The 22,660-nt window shown below is 45.5% G+C and overlaps 1 protein-coding gene across 3 annotated transcripts in view; it reads right to left on the reverse strand.

The window, feature by feature from the left end:
* Positions 1 to 22,660, reverse strand: part of Iqck (IQ motif containing K) — a 117,854-nt gene that overhangs the window by 62,969 nt on the left and 32,225 nt on the right. For 2 of the 3 annotated variants that reach the window (XM_032892799.1, XM_032892798.1), the window contains exons 5-6: positions 8,954 to 9,006; positions 8,719 to 8,796 (exon numbers count right to left, since the gene is read on the reverse strand). In XM_032892799.1, coding sequence (XP_032748690.1) covers positions 8,719 to 8,796; positions 8,954 to 9,006 — 131 coding nt within the window. Of the gene's footprint in view, positions 1 to 5,362; positions 5,602 to 8,718; positions 8,797 to 8,953; positions 9,007 to 22,660 lie in introns of those variants that run through there. The other variant, XM_032892800.1, reaches the window with a different exon arrangement.

Raw genomic sequence — 22,660 nt, forward strand, 5'->3', positions numbered from 1 at the left:
CAGTTGCCTGTGGCAAGTAGATGTTTGCTCATGTCACCCCAGAAATGATTGTCACAAAATAGTGTCACAATAATCATGATGGACTGTGTCCCTCTGGAAATGTATCAACCCTTTTCGTTGCTTTTGCCAGGAGATTTTTATCATATAAGCAAGAAACTAAGGCACGTGTCATGTGTGTATGTGTGTGGTTTATGTATGAATGTTTAAACCCAGATTCCGCATATAAGAGAAGTCATCTGTCTTTGAGATGAGCAGTTTTGTCAGCTACACCTTCCTGCTATGAAGCACTGCCTAACCACAGGCCGAAAACAACAGACCAGATGGCCATGGACTGGAAGGTTGTACTGCAAACCAAAGTAAAGCTTCCCTCTGCAGCCTCTAACACGTGTTACCATGCTGTAAGCTGGAGCTTACAGCACTGTGCCCTCGAGATCTCTGCATCAGAGCCAGGCAGTAGTAGTGCTCTCCTTTAACTGCAGCACTTGGAAGGCAAGGGCAGGTAGATCTCTGTGAGTTCAAGGCCAGCCTGGTCTGTGGACCAAGTTCCAGGGCATCCAGGGCTACAGAGAAACTTGTCTTGCAAAACAACAACAACAACAACAACAACAACAACAACAACAAAAGAGATCTCTACATTGAATCCCCAGACCATGGAATGTAACTCCTTTCGTGCCACGGGAACTGCTGCTGCAGAGCTGAAGACCTTGACGGGGAGATGATCCCAGGCTCCCCAGAAGGCTCAGTGCTACGGGCACTTAGGAGCAGAAGGTAGGTGAATTACTGGGTAGAAGTAGGATACAAGCAAAGGATTGGCCTGCAGAAGCTTGGAAATCAAGACGAGATTCTTCCCTAGAAGGCACTGAACTGATCTGACAACTGGATTCTCCAAATTCATAAAAGAACTGTGTATGGTTTTAAGTTACTAAGTTTACAGTAACTCGGAAGCGGCCAATGGCAATTAATACTTCAATCATCTCATAAATGGCAGTGACACCGAGCCCAGATGTGTCCGCCACGCTGGCTCATGCGGACAAGCCCCACAACAGGAAGAAGGGAAGGAAATGGTGCCATGAGTCCTAGAAAACCGGCCACCTGTATAGCAAGCCTCTGGTGACAGGAGGCCACTCTGAGGATTTACACTAATCAGGGTGCCCAAGCCCCCACAGCAGCTTCGCTTTCTGCCTCCCTCGGAAAACAAATCAAACAGCAAGGAGCGAAGATGGCAGACTAATCCCTGAGACTCGGGCCTAGGTGATGACAGAGACAGGAATTACTCTCTGTAAGACAAAATTAATTGAAAGGCTTTTTTTTTCCCATCAAGAGGACATGACAGCAAATTTCTACCTAACCACCATGTAGCTATGGGCACTAGAAGCAAGCGTGTGAGGTTTCCCGGGCCAAGTTCCAGTGCTCCCAGTCCCACTGTTAGCTCCCTTGCAGAGACGGTCATGCCTCGGGGACTTGTCCTCAGATGCCACAGAGACGATTCTGTTTTCACCTCAGTTTGTGGTCATAAGATACCTTTCATCATCAAAGTATGGTGGGGTTTCTTCTTTTTTATTTATTTTGTCCAAAGATAGAATTTGGCTGAAAAACACACTTTACCCAAAGCAACCTTTTCTTGTCTAACACAACAGTGGCTTCACTGAAGGCATCAGTTTTAATGATGTCTTTCACAAGCCTTCTCCCCTGAGACATGAGACCAGAAGGGCAGTGGACCCTTTTGTTCCTGGCTCAATTCGCTATTTCTTTTTTCCTAATGACTCTGATTGGATCTCAGGGCAATACTTTTTGGCTGGAGAAAAAAAAAATCGTAATGTTTCCTTATTCTGATAATTTTGTTGCCTCTGACGCCTGGTTGAGTTAGGGGTTTATGCTATATGCTTCAACAGGATGGTGCTGGGTTCTGAATAGGGGTAAGGCCAGCAGAAGATACGGTATAACACAGCCACTGAAAGGCAGGGAAGAAGCACCTTCCTCACACTCGAGTCCACACCTCAGCGCTGCTCCTCACTGTCACCCCTTTTCCTGTGAGGGAACTGGGCGTCCTTGCTCTATGCTGCACGGGCGGCTTTCAGCTCCTCCAGGAAGCAGGGGTCACTCCTGACACTGAGGTTGGACTTAGTCACATGACTTGCATTAGCAAGTGGGAAGTGAGCACCACTGCATGGCTCAGCCCTTGCTTTCTTCCCCTATGAAGCCAAGGAAGGGGACTGCTCCTTCATCCGAGGTCCTAGAATGAAATGAAATCTACAACAGAGCCCAAATGACAAGCACGCAGCATGAAAGAATGAACAGTAAACCTGTGATGTAAAGCACTGAAATGTGGGGCTATTTGTTACTGTGGCAGAACCTAGAGAAAGCTGACTGCTACGGAGGGCTGCTGGGTATGTGGCAATATCATGAAAGAGAACGTCTCAATCAAGGGCTTTCATCTAAAGTACCAGAAATTGAACTCAAATTGGCTGAAGGAAAAAAGCGTGGGAAAGGAGTATTTACCTGCTCATTTAACTTTAAACACAGCCAAATAATAAGTAAATATGTACATCTGGAGAGATGGATTAGATGTTAAGAGCACTGACTGCTCTTCCAGAGGTCCTGAGTTCAATTCCCAGCAACCACATGGTGGCTCACAACCATTCGTAATGGGATCTGATGCCCTCTTCTGGTGTGTCTGAAGACAGCAACAGCGTACTCGTACATTAAATAAATAAATCTTAAAAATAGTGAAACAATAAAAAAGTACGTGAGTAAGTACTCAGACTCTTGCTATGTCTCAGGCCTGCTTTCTATTAGATACAATTTTGTTATCTGATTGCTTTTGACAACTCAAGAATCATCACTCAAGAGACCCCTATCTAGGCCTAGGGCTATAGCTCACTGACAGAGCACTTGTCTAGCGTGCCTAAGGCCCTGGGTTTGATCCCCAGAGCTACAAAAACAAAGCAAAGATCTAAGTCTAGTGGAAAGGAAAGTCCCTCCTGATGAAAAGTCTGTGCCAGACTGAACGGCTTAGGAAGCATCATGAGCAGGGATCCCTGCTCTTCAGACAGCTCGGCCCCATTCTCAGGGATCCCTGCTCTTTGGACAGCTCGGCCCCATTCTCAGCTGAGAGAGCACTAGCTCACTAGAGTACATGGACTGAGAAACATGGGAAGTTAAGTGCCCAGGAGCAGGAAAATCAAAATCAAAGCAGAGAAGCCTTATGTTTTAATATGATTTATACTACATTATAACTATGGAAAATTATAAGCATCCACTAGAGGTGAAAAAACAGAGCAAAAAGAAAAGGCATAAATATCTCTTTGTTTTGCAACCTTCTTTTGAGACAATTTCAAACCTGCTATGTAGCTATGGAGTAACCAAGGACTTTGCATTTCTGATCTTCCTGCCTCCACCTCTGGAGTGTTGAGATGTTAGGCATGCACCACCATGCCCAGTTTATGCAGTGGTGGGGTCTGAATCCATGAATGCACCCTTCATGTGCGCTAGGCAAGCACTTTACCAACTGAGCCTCAGGCCAGGCTTGTTCTGCATCCTCACAGTAATTCTTTGCTAGGAGAACAATCAAAGTCACCCATGTTGGAATGAAGCACTGTTCTGAAAGACTCCTTAGGTCTCGAGTGATTTGATCCCACAAGGGTCCTTGACATAGAACATTTCCATCCCCTGCAACATTAATCTCATAAAAATATATATTTTATGCATGATAAACACTCTATTTTCAAGTTTATGTGCTGGAGAGTATTATTAAAGATTGTCAATGTCCTAGGCTATACAAAAATGTAGTTATATTAAAACAGAAAGAGGCAGAGGAAAAGTAGCTATGAAGGACTAGGCAGAATACAGAGTCTGTCAACTGAGGACAAGGAGATAGGCTGACAGATGAACCTTGTGGGAGAGGAATTATTTGCAGGACAGTCACTAGAAAGCCACCTGTGACAATGGCTTCCAACCCAGTTATAATCTCATATGACAACGGCACTGAGCTGTAGGCAGCTGGACTTTGACATTAAAATAGGACCCAGATTCACAAAGTAGCTGGCTCCTTCCTAGGCTGGGAGACAGGCTTACTGGAGGCAGTAAGTGGTAGCAGATATATTTAGCATTGTATCTCACACAGAGGTTGTTTACTAAAGTCGAGCCAGGAAAGGAAACTCTCATTTACTCAAAATACCAACTTCAAATCCCTTAAATTACCCAACTACATGTGTCCCATCCTCATGAGTCTGTTTTCTTCCAGTCGCCACACTGATCAGGTTAAGTTCCAGGTGACAGGTAAGGCAGTGTGAATGTGCTCTCGACAGGGTTGACTGGAGGTGGGAGGCCCAGGTTCAAGTCCTGTCCCTACTGCTGACTTAGCACCCTCAGTGAAACTTAATCACCTTGCCTTTCAGTTCCTGCTTGGAAATGTAGCTGTGGCCGCAACAGCTAGTGTCCCCCAGCACCCGTGAGTCTACCTGCACAGCACAGCCCTCGGCAGCCCCATTTGCAGGTAGTTTGGGCCAGGCTCTGAGGAGGGTGGAAGAGGGTCAGAACCTGTTAGGCAGAGAAGGCTGAGAAGGGGATGGGGAACATCTCCGTTCTTCACTGCCTGTGTATTCTGATTTTGTTGTTGTTTATAAGAGGATGGCTGGCTGGCAGCAATTTGCAGTGTGGGGAAGAAGTCCAGTGATCACCATCTTTCCCCCAAGACTCACTTCCTTTGTTGTCAGAGGGGAAAGCATCTAGCAGAGTGACTACTTGGTCAGACTAACGATGATCACCCAGATGCAGGGTGACTTCTACCCAACCAATAACTCCCCCTGACTACTCACACCTGACCGTACCCTAAGATTACTCAGGAATCTCGACTGGCACACGCCTTCCATTTCAGTACTCAGTTCCCCTGAGGCAGGGGAACTGAAGGTTTGAGGCCAGCCCAGGCTACATGATAAGAGTCTGTCTCAAAAAATAGAAACCACAATAAACTGGACATACAGAAAGCTTTTTAAAACAAAATAATGTTCCGGCCATCCTGGAAAACTGGATTTAACTGGTCTTGAGGATAAGTTCTACAGATGGATTAAAAAAAATTTTCTTGTTTTTTGAGACAAGGTCTCACTATATAGACCTGGCTGTCCTGGAACTTGCTATCTAGACCAGGCTGGACTCAAATCCACAGAGATCCACTGCCTCCTAAGTGCTGGAATTAAAGGCACACAGCACTATGCCTGGCTCGTACAAGATTTTATATTTTTTTGTGAGCTTAGCCTCTAATGGCTGAGCCATCTCTCCAGCCCTGGCTTGCAGATGATTTTAAAATGCAGTCAAGGTAGAAAACCACAGGTTTAGATCAGAGGGTCTCAGCTGGTGCAGTCTGTGAGGCATTCATCTGTCTGCAGATGTGCTGGAATATTTAAATTGTAGGGTTTGGGGGCGCCACTGACATCTAGTAGGGAAAGGGCAACAATACTGCCAACATTACAACGCCCAGCAAAGCTCCCCACACAGCTGAGGTCTAAACACTTGGCCTCGAGGTTGTTTCCCAGTTCCTGTCCTCATGTGTCTGAAGGACTCTGGTTCCTGCTGACTTCTCTGTTCTTCCTGCTCCAAGGTACCCTGGAAGAACACAGCGCCTAAGTTCTCAAATCCAAGTCTGGACTCAATCCAGCTGGCTCCGGGCCCAGAAAGGGTCTCCTGCTTCACAACTTCCCTTTAGTGCTTTGTTAACAGCTGAATTACAATGTTCACTACACAAACAACAGCCGCTTGTAAACGTGCCTCCCGCTGTAGCGCTTCGGCCCTCATTTGTTCATTTCTGGCTTCCTCAGCACCAAGCCCTGTGTTACGGCAGGTGGGTGCTCCGCAGATGTTTGCTACACCATGTGGACTAGATGTCATTTTTACTGCACTCCTGGAAATCTCCTGGAAAGATAATGGAAACATGGGGTACAAATGCCTGCAGAAGACAGAGCTTGTCTCCAACTACAACGATAGCTGTCACCTCTCCATGTGTTTCTATGAGCTATCAGGGACCCTGGGGCCACCTGAAGATTCCAGGGCAGTAAGTGACTGGGGATTTACAAGGATGCTCAAGGAGAAAAGGTCTTGTACTTTGTTTTCCAGGTTCTTTGTATGTGTATGGCTGTTTTGCTGCATCTAAGTTGGTGTGCCACATATGTACCCAGTGCCCTCAGAGGTCAGAAGTGAGCACTGGATGCCCTTGGAACTGGAGTTACAGATGCCTGTGGACCATCATGGGGGTACCTGGAAGGGAAGCTGGGTCCTCTACAAGTGTTCTTAGCCACTGAACCATCTCTCAGCACCCACCTCCATCTCTTTGAAACAGGGTCTCAATGTGTAGTCCAGGATGGCCTGGGACTCACTGTGTAGATTACGCTGGCCTTAAATTCATAGAGGTTTGTCTGCTTCTGCCTGCCAAGTGCTAGATCGAAGGCACGTGTCACCACACCCAATCAGGTCTCTGATTTTCAAGATTCTTTCTCATTAGGCAGCACAGGAAAACGGTTCATTTTCAAAGCCCAGCAGAGGAAAGCAAATCCCATCGTGGAGAATTTACAAGCCACTCAGGGAACAACAGATCTCATACTTCTCAGTGATTAGACTAAGCAGAGGACTCTGTGTGTGTGTGTGTGTGTGTGTGTGTGTGTGTGTGTGTGTGTGTGTGTGTGTATTTCTGTGTGTGGTATGTGTATCTGTCTGTGGCTCCGTGTGTGTAAATGAAATCGAGAGCAACAGTCAGTGGTTTTAAATATAAATAAAAATCAAGGATTTTCCAATATGATGCTCCTTCCAATGTATAATCTTGATTATTTTAGTTTATTATCCATTTCTATTCATTATTATGACTGTATGTATGTATGTATGTATGTATGTATGTATGTATGTATGCATGCATGTAGGTATTCTGGGTTTTCGTGTATGTATGTTTGCATTTCAGGTTTTGTTGAAACATGAGCTCTTTGTAGTCTTGGCTGTCCTTGAACTCACTATGTAGACCAGGCTGTCTTGGAACTCACGGAGATCTACTGCCTCTGCCTCCTGTGTGCTAGGATTAAAGGTTTGTTGGAACCTCAGAATTTTTTTTTTTTTTAGTTCTTTTTTTCGGAGCTGGGGACCGAACCCAGGGCCTTGCGCTTCCTAGGCAAGCGCTCTACCACTGAGCTAAATCCCCAACCCCCCAGAATATTTTTTTTTAATGGCAGGATTTTATGTAGCCAGGCTGGCCTCAAACTTCTAGGTAACTGAGAATGACCTTGAACTCCTGTTCTGTCAGTACAGAAGCACAAACCACCTGGCCTGATTTATAATTTCAGATTTTTTATTACCAGTTTCTGCCCCCTAAAATGGATAAAGTCAGTCAAGGGTCTATCTGTTCAACTTGATATTCTCAAAGAGCAGATTTATGCAAAAGCTGTGACACTGAGGTTAACAGTCTAGTCTAAGGTCTCTGACCTTTTCAAACGTGACTTGGGTCTGGGAGATGGCTCAGACAGCACTGTGCTGTCTGTGGAGGGATGCAGGACCCTGAGGAGTACCCTCGGCACCTTCATAAAATGTGTGGTGGAGCACATCTGTATCCTTAGCACTGCGGAGGCTGACAGAAGTTGATCTGAAGAGCTTAGTGGCTGGCCAGTCTCAGCCAGTCAGTGAGGTTAAGGTTCAGTGTGAGGCCCTGCCTCAAAAGCTAGTGAGGGACCATAAAGGATGACACGTGCCATCTGCAGGCATGATCACACATGCATCGTGACAGTTACAGAAGATGAGGAATACGTCCTGAACACTGGCAAGAGGGCGTAGGGGTAAAAGTGCTTGCAGTCAAATCTGGTCACCCTGAGTTTGATCGCTGGCATCCCTGGGTGGAGGGAGAGAATGAACTTGCATGAGGAGAAGAGAGCTAGATTCTGATGGTCAGAGAGAGTTTTCATTGTGCTGTGTGGTCTTTTAAATGGAGAACTGGTGAGCCCAGCTGAGAAGCAACAGAAAAGTTCCACCAGATTCCTTGAGACACGATGACCCCTCAGACAGAGGAGGCCTCTAAGAGAAGGAAAGTCGGAGCTTGAGTGAGACCTGTGGGAGGGACTGCAGCTCTACTGCTAAATCTATGCAGCACATGCAAGGACACTGAGCTCAAGCCGCTCCAGCAGAGAGATAGACAGGAACAGAGACAGGGGAGATGTGGGGGGGAACAGACCAGCAACTTCTTCTCTGTGTTATTTTTGAAGTGTTTCTGGGCTAAAACCATGTAAAGAGAGGGAGCTTAGTCTGTGCTACAAATAACCAAAGACAAGAGCTCTAAGTGCTAACTGATCTGGAGTCTGGGTGCAGTACATGAGTGAATCCCCTTCTACCAAAGAAAGCCAGCATGAACCCATGAGCCTGGGCAGGAGGATGGCTCTGACTAAAGCTATGCAAGCTTGAGGATCACAGGTGGGCTCCCCGCACCCACAGATGCTGGGAGAGAGGAGGCTGCCCATGACCCCAGAGCTGGGAGGGCAGAAGGTCCCCCAGAACAAGCTGGCTATCCAGACTAACCACAGCAGCAAGCCCTGCACTCCATTTCTAGGTCCTGCTTCAGTGAACAAGGAAAACTTCTGACCTTAGCCTCAGCTTCTACATGTGGGCCTGCACACATGCAAACACGCATTATACACATGCATCCACACCAAACACACGTGCACAAAAAAACGTTATGGGTCAACTACTCATACTTACTGGTCCGCGAGCCATTCCTCCACAAATGGAATGGAGAAGAATTCTGTGAATGGCTCCCCTGCCCTCTTTGGATTCTGGCTGGTCACACAATCATGTTGATTGACCAAAAAAAAAAAAAAGACAAGAATTAAGCCAGTTGTTGTTCTTCTATTGCAAACTAACACAATCAAGTCCTCAGGGTCACTGAATATTCATGACTCAGGGCCACTGAATATTCATGATAGGAACGGCTTACTTGTACAGCCACTCAGTCAGGAAATCGCAGGCAATGAATTTGGTTCTCTTCCTCTAAAAAAAGAAGAGCAAATTAAATTATATTCTTACTTTATCTACATGTCTCATAGCACACACATACACACAGAGTAACTGGTTAGACTCAGATAAAATATGCATGGGTCCATTAAAGGTTTATAAGTATAAGCAAACAATATTTGGATGATATAAAGCAACCTGAAAGTATTTCTCTAGTCAACTTTGGACAAAGCATTTTCTGACAGTAGAGACTAAAAGAATGCAGTGAGTGCACCTAGTAGGTGTTTTATTACCGTTTCCTTGCTCTGTGCCTTAAGGGGCTGACTTTGAAAAAAAAAAGAGGCTTAATTGGTTTCCTATATTTAAGTATTTTCCTGCATGAACGTATATATGTATGTATGTATGTACGTATATATGTGTACCACATCACTGGTGCTATCAGACGTCAGAAAAGATGTCAGATCCCTGGAACTGGGGTTATAAATTGTGAGCCTGTGGACACTAGGTCCTTGTCCTTTGCGGATTCCCCCAGACACTCAAAGCCACAGCTGGACTTCAGATCTAGGTGTGACTTTCAAAGATGGAAGGAAACACATAAAAGGAAAAATGCAAAGGACCTAATGGAAGCCATGCACTCAGGCTTTTGGTCCTGCTGGCTGTATCTTATTCCCATGCTGCACCCCATCTCGTAACAGATACCTTATTGCTCCCACATAGCTATCAATTAGGCCTAAAAGTATTTCCTGAGCTTCTGATTAGAGAGGGTCAACTATGGGGCAGAGTTCTGTCTTATGAGGCAGAAATCCACACATATGTCTGTGAACACTCTGCTTCCCTGGTTCTCCCACCTGCTGTCATGTGATGTCCCCTCCACTTCTGGTTTGGAAGAAGGGGTGAGGGGTGGGCTAGAGAGATGGCTCAGAAATTAAGGGAACTGACTGCTCTTCCGCAGGTCCTGAATTCAATTCCCAGCACCCACATGGTGGCTCACAACCATCTGTAATGGGACCTGATGCCCTCTTCTGCTGTGTCTGAAGACTGCTACAGTGTACTTACATAAAACAAGTTAAGTCTTTAAAAGGGGAGAGAGGGGACAGAAGATAAGGAACTTGAAGCCATCCTTAGCTACAAAGTGAGTTTTAGGCCAACCTGGACAATAGGAAACCCTACCTCAAACAAACGAACCAAACAAAAGACTGGGTAATGGAGCAGGAGTTGGGTAGAGCTGGGTCCTTGCTGACTGCCTTAAGCCACTGTGCTGGCTTGGGCCTTTATCCTTATCTTGATATGAAAGGCAAAATAAATTCCACTGAATTTATTGCCTCTCTTCTTATCATTACATGCAGCCACATATAGCTGCTAACCAGGTAGTCTCAGGGGAAAACATTCTAGGGCACTGGGTCAAGCTGCGCTGAGAAGGTAGAGCAGCAAGCATTCTGTGTCCTGTTTCTACCTGAAGCCCCCTGTGACCTAAACAGAACCACTGGCTCCTGTCAGAAAACGGTTAAGAGAACTAGGAGACGGGGGCTCCCTTTCTGACTCTCTGTCTCTCTGTCTCTCTGTGTCTCTCTCTCTCTCTCTCTCTCTCTCTCTCTCTCTCTCTCTCTCTCTCTCTCTCTCTCTCTCTCTCTCTCTCTTTTCCTCCCTCCCCCATCCTCCCTTTCTCTCTCTCCCTTCTCTCTTCTTCTTCTCTCTCCCTTTTCCCCCTCCGCTCTCCTCTCCCCACTCCACTTCCCATTGGTGGCGTGCCCGGGATAGAACTCAGAGTTCACAGTCTTATTTTCTTTAGGAAAGATGTTTATTGATTGATTTAGTTTCCTCTGAATGGAGATGTTCCATCTTTTACACATGGTCCTTAGGGCTCGGCGAGCAGGGTTAGGGAAATGGCTCAGCAAACAAGGGTGCTTGCAGCCAAACCTAACGATCTGAGTTTGATACCCGGAGCTCACATGGTGAAGGGAGAGAACTCATGTGGGAGTCATCCCACAGTTGTCCTCTGACCTCCGTACATAGGATTCAGGAACTGAACATTCTTCACAGGCCTTGGGAAGCTTTTGAACCTACAAGGTTCACAGGGTTCATCCCCAGTCAGACAAGCAGTAACAAGTGCTGTGGAAAGGAGACTTTTGCTAACAGAACTGCCTGCTAGTGGCACAGAAGGCTCCAGAAATGCAGGTATGTGAGTTGTGACCCATGCTACAGTGGACTTTCCAGTGATGCAGCCTTTTAGTCGGTCACCCACTAGCTTGTAAGCAGCCTCAATAAACTCACTGATTCACCAAGCCAGACCCAGGCAGAATGACTTCTTTGGTTGGTCACTGGTACGCCACCTGCACTAAATGGTCATTTGTTCACAGCACTCCAGGAAAAGTCAGAGAACCTTTTTGGCAGAGATTAAGAACCAAGTCAGTCTGCAGGTGCTGGATGCCATATTGGTAGCCTTTCCAAGAATGTAAGATATTCTGGAGATTTCTTGTCCCTCTAGATCTACCCTACTCTAACCTACCCTGCTCAGAGATGCAGGGAGGCTGGCTTTATGGCTCAAGTCATTCCTTACCAACCACCTGTGTCTAGCCAACAGGAGGGATCAGCAGCAGCCATGGAGGGGTTGCAAAGAAGGATGTGAATTGCACCCTCTCAAAGAGGCCTCTGTTAGAATCCTAAACACTAGTATCAGAATATGACCTTATTTGGAAATAGGAGAGGTGCAGATGGAATCAATTAACCCAAAACAGCCCTACCCAGAGAAGACAATCCAGGGATCCATTAGCAAGACTCGTAATCACACTGCACTAGAACCTGGACCTGATATCAACACCCAAGTTCCCAGAATCTGTTAGATACATGAGCCCCCACCCCATCCCCATCCCCATCCCCACATTGGTGGTGTCCACAGCAGAACTCAGAGCTTTAGTCTTGCTTTAGGTACACTGAGTTACACACCATATTAGAAGCATTCTCTCTCTCTCTCTCTCTCTCTCTCTCTCTCTCTCTCTCTCTCTCTCTCTCTCTCTGTGTGTGTGTGTGTGTGTGTGTGTGTGTGTGTGTGTGTGTGTGTGTGTGTGTGTCCAACTAGACTGTGCTGGGTTATTGTTTACAAGCAAGAAAGCTTTAACTACTATTTTTCAGTTCTCGCATCCCATGCACCCTAAGCATCCCGGGAAGCCTCTGGCTCACTCTCAGCCTTTTCCACTTAGGAAGGGCTCTACTGCTCTTTCCTGATGAACCCCACCTCAGCATCTCAGAAAGTAACAATCCGAAGGTAGCCCATGTCTCCCTCCGGGTTATGAGTTCTGGGAGCAGGGTGCTCACATCTCCCTTGCTACCTGGAGCTTTGTCAAGTGCCCAGTGTGGAGCAGGTGATCTAGGAGGGCGTGTGAATGGATGAACAAATGCAGGAACAAGGACATGGGCATTTCAAACTAAGAATTATTGGTATAATTCTGGATACACTTCATCCATTCCCCACAATTTCTCTCTGGTTCTTCTCTTTTTAAGACAAAGTATCCCTTAGGCTGGCCTCAAACTAGCTATGCAGCAGATGTTTTCCTCGAATTTCCAATGCCTTTTCTGTGCCTCTGGAGAGCTGGGATTAGAGACATACACTGCCATGCCTGGTGCTGGGAGCCAAGCCCAGGGCTTCAAGTGTACTGGGTAAGCCCTTTGCCAATGGCGCTACACCCAGCCCACCACATTATTTTCTTATGAAAAGCTTCCTTCTGATCTCTTTTTCCTTCTCCTCTTACAAACTGCCAATTTGGTCTTGTAATCCTGCAGAAAGTCGACAGGATTGCTGTGAAACTGATGGTCACTGAAAAGCAAAGTGCTGGTCGGGGTCTTTAAAGGAAGTTTTATCGCGCTGTTAGTAAAGAAAACACAGTGCTGCCCGAATTGCAACAGATTATTTGCTGCCTTTTACTTTGAAGTCAACAGCTTTTATAACAGAAAATGAAGCATGGCCAGCCAAGGGAATAAAATAAAAAGGGCAGCATCTTAGAAAGGGTCTATTTTTTCATTTTTATTAGTTCTTTGAGATTTTAGTAAATGTCTTTCAATCGATCGTGGTCATTCCCCTCTGTCCATTCCTCCCAGATCCATCCCTCTCTACCCCACCTTGCCAGTTTTACATCCTCTGTGCGTGTGTGTGTATGTGTGTGTGTGTGTGTGTGTGGTTGTGTGGTATGTGTGTGTGTGGTATATGTGTATGTATGTGTGGTGTGTGTGTGTGTGATGTGTGGTATGTGTGTGTATGTGGTATATGTGTGGTGTGGGTGTGGTGTGTGAGTGGTTGTGTGGTATGTGTGTGTATGTGTATGTGTGGTATATGTGTGTGTGTGTGTGGTGTGTGTTTGGGGTGTGTGTGTGTGTGTGTGTGTGTCCATCCCTAATGTTATTTTGGTTTTTGCTTTTAAAGGCTGTGGAGGCTGTGCATACAAGGGCTCCCTTCAAAAGCTATTTAAAAGAAGAAAATACTTGTTACAACAATGCAAATTTGTAACCAAGCATGAACTGCTGCAGAATGCCTTAAACAATGGAGTAACTGCGCAATGGTTGGTTCTCCCTCTTCCCCATGACATGCTTGTCCACTTGGCATTTATCACACTGGTCAGTGGCAAAGATTCTATGCAGAAGTCAGCCTTGCTCATCCTATTAAATAGACCTTGATGTAGCTGTATGAAGCTCGAGAGCAGCTTTATTTGCTTCTGATGCAAAGAGAGAAAGTATGAGGGATGATATTCTCCTTGAGTTCTGTGCAGGCGTGGACGTGCCCTGCATACCCAGACATGCAGAACAGTGGGGTATTGTTCAGCTGTTGTTTAGTTTAAAAATTATCCGCTGGGTTGCTGAAAGGGAGAAGGGGAGGCAACTGAAAGGCTGTGGTGAGTGAAGAGATAAGAGAGGAAGTAATAGAAAAAGGAGAGTGCGAGGCTGAAGACGCTTGGGCTGCCAGGCTGATGGGTTGTGGGCAGATACAAAGAAGCCTTCACTGTTAGAGGGCACAAACGCGCATATTTGTGCAAGCCAGGCAAACGGGCAACCACAAGGTTGTTTTTGTTATTGTGTGTTTGGTTTTGAGACTGTAAAGTAGCTATCTTTCCAGGCCCCGAGTCCTAAAAACAGAACAAAACCCAACAAAATCTATAGTTGAAGGTGGATGCTGTAGCCGATGTCAGAGACTAGAAGTTGGGAGGAAGAGGCAGGAGACCAAGGTCGCCCTTGGCTACACATGGAATTGAAGCCTAGCCTGGGACAGGTATATGAGACCCTGTTTCAACACACACACACACACACACACACACACACACACACACACACACACACAAATACAAAGTTGAAATCGAATGTAAAGTTGAAGGGTAAGTATAAAGGGATAAGGCATATATTATCACAAATCTGCAATTTATACTGCGATGGGTCCAAAGTAGCACACTGGACAGATGGAGGCTGAACTGACAGTTAGTGGGTAGATGCATTGTAAAGCAAATAACACAAAGCACGTGACATCATGGCTATGCAGTGGGTGTGTGGATTGGGGAAAATGGTCATAAGGAGATAAAAGGGGAAGTGTTTCTTTTTTTTTTTTTTTTTAAATAACACAACTCTCAAAGAGAGAAAGGCACACATGAGCCCAATTTGTAGTCTATACCGATTTTTCTGCTGAGCACACAAGGGAGATAAACTAAAAAGCTGAAGGCTGGAAGAGAAACAACTAACATTTGAGAACAAGAAAACCTGGTTTAAATGGGTGTACACAATTCTGTCCCCAAAGTCAAGAGAACACAGACGGCCTTGGTGGTGCACAACTGAATTCTAGCACACAGGAGGCTAAGGCATGAGGATTGCCAGTTTCAGTTCAGTCTGGGCTCCAGAGAAATGTCCTGCCTTAGAAAAAAAAAAGTTCACCAACAGAGAACGAATAAAGAAAACATGGTGCACATTACAATGTGGAATTGTCTTCAGCCATAAAGAAAAATGAAGTATGTCGGTTGCAAGAAAATGGATATAACTGGGGATGACCATATTGGGCAAGTTACGTCATCATTTAAGGTAAATATCACATTTTCTCATTTACTGGTCCCAGGTTATATACTTAATATATGTACAGATAACGTGGAAATGGAAAAGGCATTGTCTAAGCGAAGAAATGGGACTAGTGGGAGGGAGGAGTATGCGTGGGGAGGTAGCAGGGACACAGGGTGATATGGCCAAGAAAGACAAACATCTCATGTTTCCCCTCGTATGTGGAATTCCAGCTAAACACACATTCACAACATGAAAGCAGAAGTAAGACTATTGGAGAAGAGGAAGGGAGCAGCAGGAAGTAGGAGGAGGTGAGAGGGGAAAGCAAGGGGTGGAACATGGTCTGAGTATTGTATGAACACACTGTAATAAAATGCCATCTTATTAATGATTAACACTGATAAAAGAACATTTTTTTTCTAAAGACATCATCCAGACTCTCAGATTGGAAGGTCTTTCCATGGGCCCCTCACATATAAACGAACAAACAAACAAATAAACAACAACAACAACAAAAAACCCCACATCATTTTCTATGTAATTCACTTTGAATGAATTTTTCTGCCACTCTGGAAAAGTCCTCAAAGCCAGTAACTTTAGGAAATACAGGGATCTTAACTCTGCATAAATAACGCCTGTGCTGGGTTTCCTTGCTAAGGATAAAAACATGTCACTTTTATTAAAAATTGATCACAGTAAAGTACCAGCATAATGTTAACTGCCCAAAATATTTTCAGGGATGTACCGATGGGAAGAATTCCCAAGTGAAGTTTACAAAGCAGCCATTAAGCAGGCTCTGTTTAATGTAGCTGTTCAATTATGTTCTAATTAAGTTCTGCTCTCGTGCTCCAATTAAGATAATCCAAAGGCACGGTTAGACGCCAAGGGACCACTTCAGAACATCAGCCCAACATCATGTCTCATTGTTTCTGGTATTTACATGTCTCCTGCTTAATCTCTTCCCGAGGCATGCAAGCCAGTCCACATAGGATGGGTGTGAGATGGTAACTTTGCAATGCCTCCTTGGAACACTGAAGGGCTCTTGTGCCAATCACCCGGCTGACTTCCTGCCTTAGAACCATTTCTTTCTCCAACTCACCCTGACCCTGACCGGTGACGGCAAGGCTACACGAGATCAGCAGGCCCAAGGTGAACACTGACTGTGTGGAGGGACACAGAACTCTAGTTCAACAGTAAGACCTTTGTCGGGGTCAAAACGCTTTGCACACCTGGCTGCACAGTCTCATTCCCAGCACATCCAGCAGTCTATACAGTCCCTTCAAGGCCTTCTCTTTGCAGGCATCAAGATGTGGGTAAAAACAAGCTTTGGCAGAAGCTCCCATAATACACCCGTATAGACCCATCTCCATATGCCTACCCTAAACTGAATTTACTTTTTCTTTCAACCGGACCCACGAAAGCTCCCAGACCACTCTTGCTTTTCAGGTGCTGGAATTTGCCTCCTGTCAAGCAAGGTCCCTAATGGCAATAGTGACAGTTCATACCACTTGTCACATACCCTTCTTTAACTTTTCCAGTGGCTCTAAGGGGATCGGTACTATTAACATCACCCCATCAAACAGACCAGAAAACCAAGGCTGACAGGGCTGAAGGAATCTTTCCAGTGCCCCAAAATTAGCAAGGGTTGGAGAGGGGGCACAAGGCCTCATCTTCCATCATGTCACCAGCACAGCCTTGGGAAGGCCTTTTCCTCCAGATACTGGACTCATTTCTAGTCTTCCATTCCAGGACTGTGCTGCCTAGTTTTATATGGACTTGACATAAGCTAAATTTATCTGACAATGGGAAAAAAATATGCCTCCATAAGACCGGCTGTAGACAAGTCTGTGAGGTGTTGTCTGGTAAATGATAAATGTGGGAAGGTCCTGCCTATTTTGGGTGGGGCCCACCCAGGACAGTGATTCTGGGTTATATAAGAAAGCAGGCTGAGCAAGCCTGAGGACTAAGCCAGTAAGCAGCACTCCTTCATGACCCTGGCTTCAGTTCCTGCCTCCAGGTTCTTGCCTTGAGTCCCTGCCTTGACTTCTCTGGATGATGGACAAGTGTCCTTCCTCTCCAAGTTAGTTGCTTTTGGTCATAGTATTTTTTTAATCACAAAATAGGAACCATGACTAAGACTTTTCTTCCTATTGGCTTTGTTATTTCATTGTTATATTTCCCTGTATAAGCCAAATACTGAGCTGACCCTGTATTTAAACAAATTGTCTTACTGAATTCTCACCCATACAATGCTATATTTAAAGCAATTGGAGTCACCTGTACTTTAAAGAGGAAGAGAGTAAGGCTTAGGAAGATCAAGGTCACAATGCTTTCAGGTCGAAGGTCATGAATTCTACCACTCTCATAGCAGCTGTGGCTGCAACAACATGACAGGTCACAGCTAGACAGCTAGCACATTTATAACCCCAGCACCCAGCCTGCTACACACACCCTGTCTAAATAAAACCCAATGGATCTCACTTTTCTCTTGTTTTCCCCAGTGGCTTCCACAGTTCAGACATAAGTTTTCAAAAGAGGACTGTGGATCTGAGGAGAGTAGCGGTTCCCAGGGTCAATCTGTTGCTTTGCTAAATGGTCATGAAGACAAATGACCTTCCAAGTATCTATATCGTAGATGGCGCTGCTCTTGACTTTGGCCAGAGACATGGTAGTGGGTCATGGTAAGTGCACTGACTCATTGCTGGTCCAAGCGCTGACTCTAAGTAACTGAGTTGTCAGCTGCGGTGATCATCTCTATCAACTGCTCAAGGCTCAAGGAACATCAGGAAAAGAGATCAGAAAGAATGCAAGAATGCAATGGGGAGGAGGGCTGGGAAATGCTGGGTTTTGGACCTGACTCTTACACTATCAACTCACAGCAGCCGTGACCCCCATAAGATCAAGCCAGACTAAATCCCAGCCTGGATTTCTCCTAGAGTGACTGGCAGTTGACAGCTGATGAAATGGGGAGGCTCTCTCCTTTGGGGATATGGTCACTGTAACTCCTGCCCTCCCCAACCCCCATCAATGGCCACACCCCCGTGGCATGTAGGCAGCCCACTATTGTACTCAGGAGTCACTAGTAGCAACAACAAAAGAGAGGACATGAAGACACAGTGACTTGGGTGAGGCCTAGGGGGCTCTGGAAGGATACAGTACTTTTGGGTGGTATGATTAAAAAATACTTTGTATAAATATATGAAACTTTCAAAGAACAAAATTAAAAATATTTTTAAAAGGCGGCTGGGATACTTTGTGTTTTCATTTTAAATTGCTCTTTCTTTGGTCACAAGCTGTAATTCTAGCAGTCTCTCAACTCTGGACAGTGTCTTCAGAGTACATATTCACCCTCTGGGCTCACCATTCCTAATAGTGATGCCCTAAGTTTTACTCACATATACCATGGGGTTTGGGGTTTTTGTTTGTTTGTTTGTTTTGTTTGTTTGTTTTTCCTTTTTGTTTTTTTTTCCCCCAAATACTTATTTTAGGCATACGGTGCTCTCTGCATATACACCTGCGTGCCAGAAGAGGGCATCATATCCCATTACAGATGGTCGTGAGCCACCATGCAGTTGCTGGGTCTTGAACTCAGGACCTCTGGAAGAGCAACCAGAGCTCCTAACTGCTGAACCATCTCTCCAGCCCCCTATAGATCATGTTTTTAAAGAGATATTGGTTGAGAGTTCTCTTTTCTAAATGATTGCGACCAGAACTGCTTTGAGTTTCAGAATTTTGGGATCCTGGAATATTCACACTTACGCAAATATCTTGGGATGGAGCCAAGTCTATCATGAAATTAATTTATATTCCCTACATACCTCCTTATGCACACAACCTGAAAGTAATTATAGTTGTTATTTTTTAAATAATCTTACATGTGAGTTTCAAGGTAGGGTTTCTATTGCTGCAATGAAACACTATGACCAAAAACAACTTCAGAAGGAAATGAGTTTATTTGGCTTAGACTTCCATATTGTAGTTCATCACTGAAGGAAGTCAAGGCAGGAAGGAGCTCAAGCAGAGCAGGAAACAGCTCCAGGAAATAGGAGCTGATGCAGAAGCCATAGAGGAGTGCAACCTACTAGCTTGCTCCCCTGGTTTGTTTATCTGTTTTCTTATAGAACCAAGACCACTAGCCCAGGGGTGACCCCCGACCCACAATAGCCTGGGCCTCCCACATCAGCCACTCAGAAAATGTCCAACAGCCTTCAGCCAAATGGAGGCATTTTTTTCTTTCTTTCACTCTCTGTTTGTTTTTCCGTGTGTAGTCCTGGCTGTCCTGGAATCTGCTCAGTAGACTAGGCTAGCCTGGAGCTCACAGAAATCCACCTGCCTCTGCCTTCCAAGTGCTGGGATTAAAGGCATGTGCCACCATCACCCAGCTAGAGGCATTTGTAAAATTGAGGTTGCCTCCTCTAATAACTTCAGCTTGTGTCAAGTTGACATAAAACCAGCCAGCCGTGGCATCATGTTGGTGTTGGTCTGGGGCTGGATCTTGGTTGATATGATGTTTGCCAGGCATGCAGGAAGCCTCCACTCAACGCCCAATACTGTATAAAACTAGGAGCGGTGCTCATACCACAACTTAGCACTCGGGAGGTGGAGGCAGCAGCGCAGAAGTCCAAGGCCAACCTGTGCTAGAGACTATAAGAAGAAAGGAGTTTTGGGTTTTCACATCCACCGCTCACTCAGGCAAACCTACAGACAGCAAGAGCCATGGAGAATACCATTCCTCTTACAGATTTTCTGTCTTCCACACAGTTAGTGTGTGTTAAGTGTTTTCATTTTTTACCTTATTTTCATTATTTTATATGTATTATCTTCTTGTATGAATGTCTGGGCATCATGTGTGGTGCATGCCTGGTACCTGTGGAGGAGTTGCATCCCCTGGATCTGGAGTTACAGATGGCTGATAAGTGAAATGAGGACTTCACCGTTTCTAGGTATGGCTGAGGAGAGGGACTTTGTTGTAGATCCGAGGGAGAGCACAGCCAGAGGCATCTGGAAGAATCTAGAGTGAACGAACGGGGCCATGAGAGGAGGGGGAGATTGAGAGAAGTGGAGAGTGGAGAGAGAGAGAGAGAGAGAGAGAGAGAGAGAGAGAGAGAGAGAGAGAGAGAACAAACTCAAAAGAGGAGCCAAGAGTGTGCATGGCCAAAACTGCAGGGTTAATATAGGAACATGAAGCTGGGGGAGGGAAGGGAAGGTCCTGGGCTGAAGAGATTTATGGCAAGGGGTGTGGTGAGAAGAGCTGAGATGGCCGCAGGTAATGGGTGAGCCCAGAGGTCTACACACTTTGGTATGCTGACAGGCACCACAGTTAGCCATTTCCTCCAATTCTCTTTGAACCTGACATTGTGAGCCACCATGTAGGTGTTGGAAGAGCAGCCAGAACTCTTAAATCACTACTAAGTCATCTCTCCAGTTCCTGAGCATTTTCTTTTCAAGCGTGTGAGTGTGTGTGTGTGTGTGTGTGTGTGTGTGTTAGCTGAACAGAAACACACAAATGAATAAATGAACACAGCCAAGACCGGAAGAACCTTCCAGCCACATCCAGCCCTGATTGCTGCTGATTCGTAGAGTAAATGGTGAGCTAAATAAACAGACAGTATTCTAAGCCCCTAATGGAAGCTATTTTTGTGGCCGAAGGTTAACTGACGCTGTTTGTGTTTAACAACTGAAACACAACTTATGGAACAGTGCTGATATCCCCCCATCTGGCAGTCGCTCAAGCCCACTACCTCAGCCATCTGGCAGAAAGCCATGCCCCCTGCAGACAAAGCTTGCAGCCAGAGGGGGAGAGTCATACCATGAAGCCACTGCCCTTCTTTTGTAAGAGAACCCTGGGGTCACCCTTGGGACAGGCTGTTGACTTTGTCTTTAAAGCCTTGTTCTCAAAGCTGGACTTTGATTTTTAGAAACAAAGACAACTTCCAGCCAAGTCTGAGAATGAAGTAATCAATGCCCCTTTGTTAAGAGGGGACAAGAGAAGGAACATGGCTATAAAGTTATAATAAGATTGTTCTTGCAAGGCTCACAAACTGGGTCTGACAGCAGTTTTAAGAGTTGTCATGGGAACAGTTTTTTCTTTAAAAAATTAAAACCATTAAAACATTTTAAAATTGGCATATAGGAATTATACATATTTATAGGTTATCTCCTGGTATCTATCTGTTCATATGCAATACACAATGTTCAAATTAAGCTAAGCATATCTCTGCTCACATGGCTCCTTCCTTTGCAGTAATTACATTGCATAATGGGAAGTATTTCTTTCACTGATGGTCTTGATGCATGTTGGCTCTGGAACCAGAGTCCTAGGTTCAGACCCTGGTGCTTCCTCTTACTAGTCTCACGAACTGAGCAGCTCTCTGGTCCTGTTTCTTCAGTCATAGAATAGGGGAGAGAAAGCCACCAATGTCAGAGCCACATGATGACAGCGTAAGCCTAGGGGAGCTTGGCTGGTAGTGTTTGCCTCCCATGGAGGAGGCCCAGAGCTTGATTCCCAGCACCTGATAAAACTGAGCATACTGTAATCTCAGAACTATGGCGGTAGAGACAGGAGGTTCAGAAGCTCAAGGTCAGCCTTCGCTACATACCCAGTTCCAGGCTAGACTGGGCTATATGAGACTTAGGCTCAAGACACCACCACCACCACCACCCAAACAAGATCATGATGTAAAGCAGTATGTTGGTGGTCTGAATGGTATGTCCCTCATATTTCCAGCATTTGAATGCTTGGTCCCCAGTTTAGGGAGGCTTAGGGGGTGTGGCCTTACTTGAGGAAGTATGTCACTGAGGGCAGGTTTTAAAAGCAGATGACTTGGTGCCATGGTGAGCTAGCTCTTTGTTTTTCTGCGCACAAATGTGAGATGTGAGCTCTCAGCGTACAGATTCATTTGCTTCCTGCTGTCCCTATCATTATAGACTCTCATCCTCTGGAACCATAATCCCAAAATAAACCCTTCCTTCTATAAGTTGCCTTGGCCATTGTGTTTTATCATAGCAACAGAAAAGTAACTGATATAGTCAGCCCCTGGCTGAGGAAGCACTCACGTGATTGTAAGCTGGCCTCCTGGGCTGACTCAGAGGGTCACTGATAGACTAGATGGCTACAAAGCAGCCCCTGCTTTGAGTCATTATCCATTAGTGACTAATAAGTTATGTGACTAATTTATGGGTGCTAAACCTCCAAATATGAATTCGGGCACTAAATATGAATTAGGTGCTGAACCCCCAGATGAATCAGGGCGTGGCTATTGGGACCCATCTGCTGCTGTGATTGCTTTTGGCTTGTTGAGAATTTTTTATCTTTCTAGATGAGAAAGAACCATTTCTTCCATCATCTACTTAGAGAGTCACCTCCTGGAGTAAGATGCTGAGGTTGGGCCACAGGAGAACTGATTGGCCTGTTGGCCCAGCCAGGGACTGGCTCTGACCTTGTGAAGGCAAATAAAACATTCCTCTTCAGACTGCAGTTTCCACACTTTAAACTGCTCAGAACACCAGCTACACCACCAGGCTGTTCTCCAGAACAAATGGAATCTCGTACACAAACAGTGAGTGAGGAAGGCTGACCCGGAATAAAGGCAGTCCTCATGCTTGAGAACTACTGAGAGCTTCAGTGTTCTTGCACACACAAAAGGTAATTACATGCTGTATTCTAAGT

Source organism: Rattus rattus, chromosome 2 (genome assembly GCF_011064425.1).
Source record: "Rattus rattus isolate New Zealand chromosome 2, Rrattus_CSIRO_v1, whole genome shotgun sequence".
Taxonomy (NCBI): Eukaryota; Metazoa; Chordata; class Mammalia; order Rodentia; family Muridae; genus Rattus; species Rattus rattus.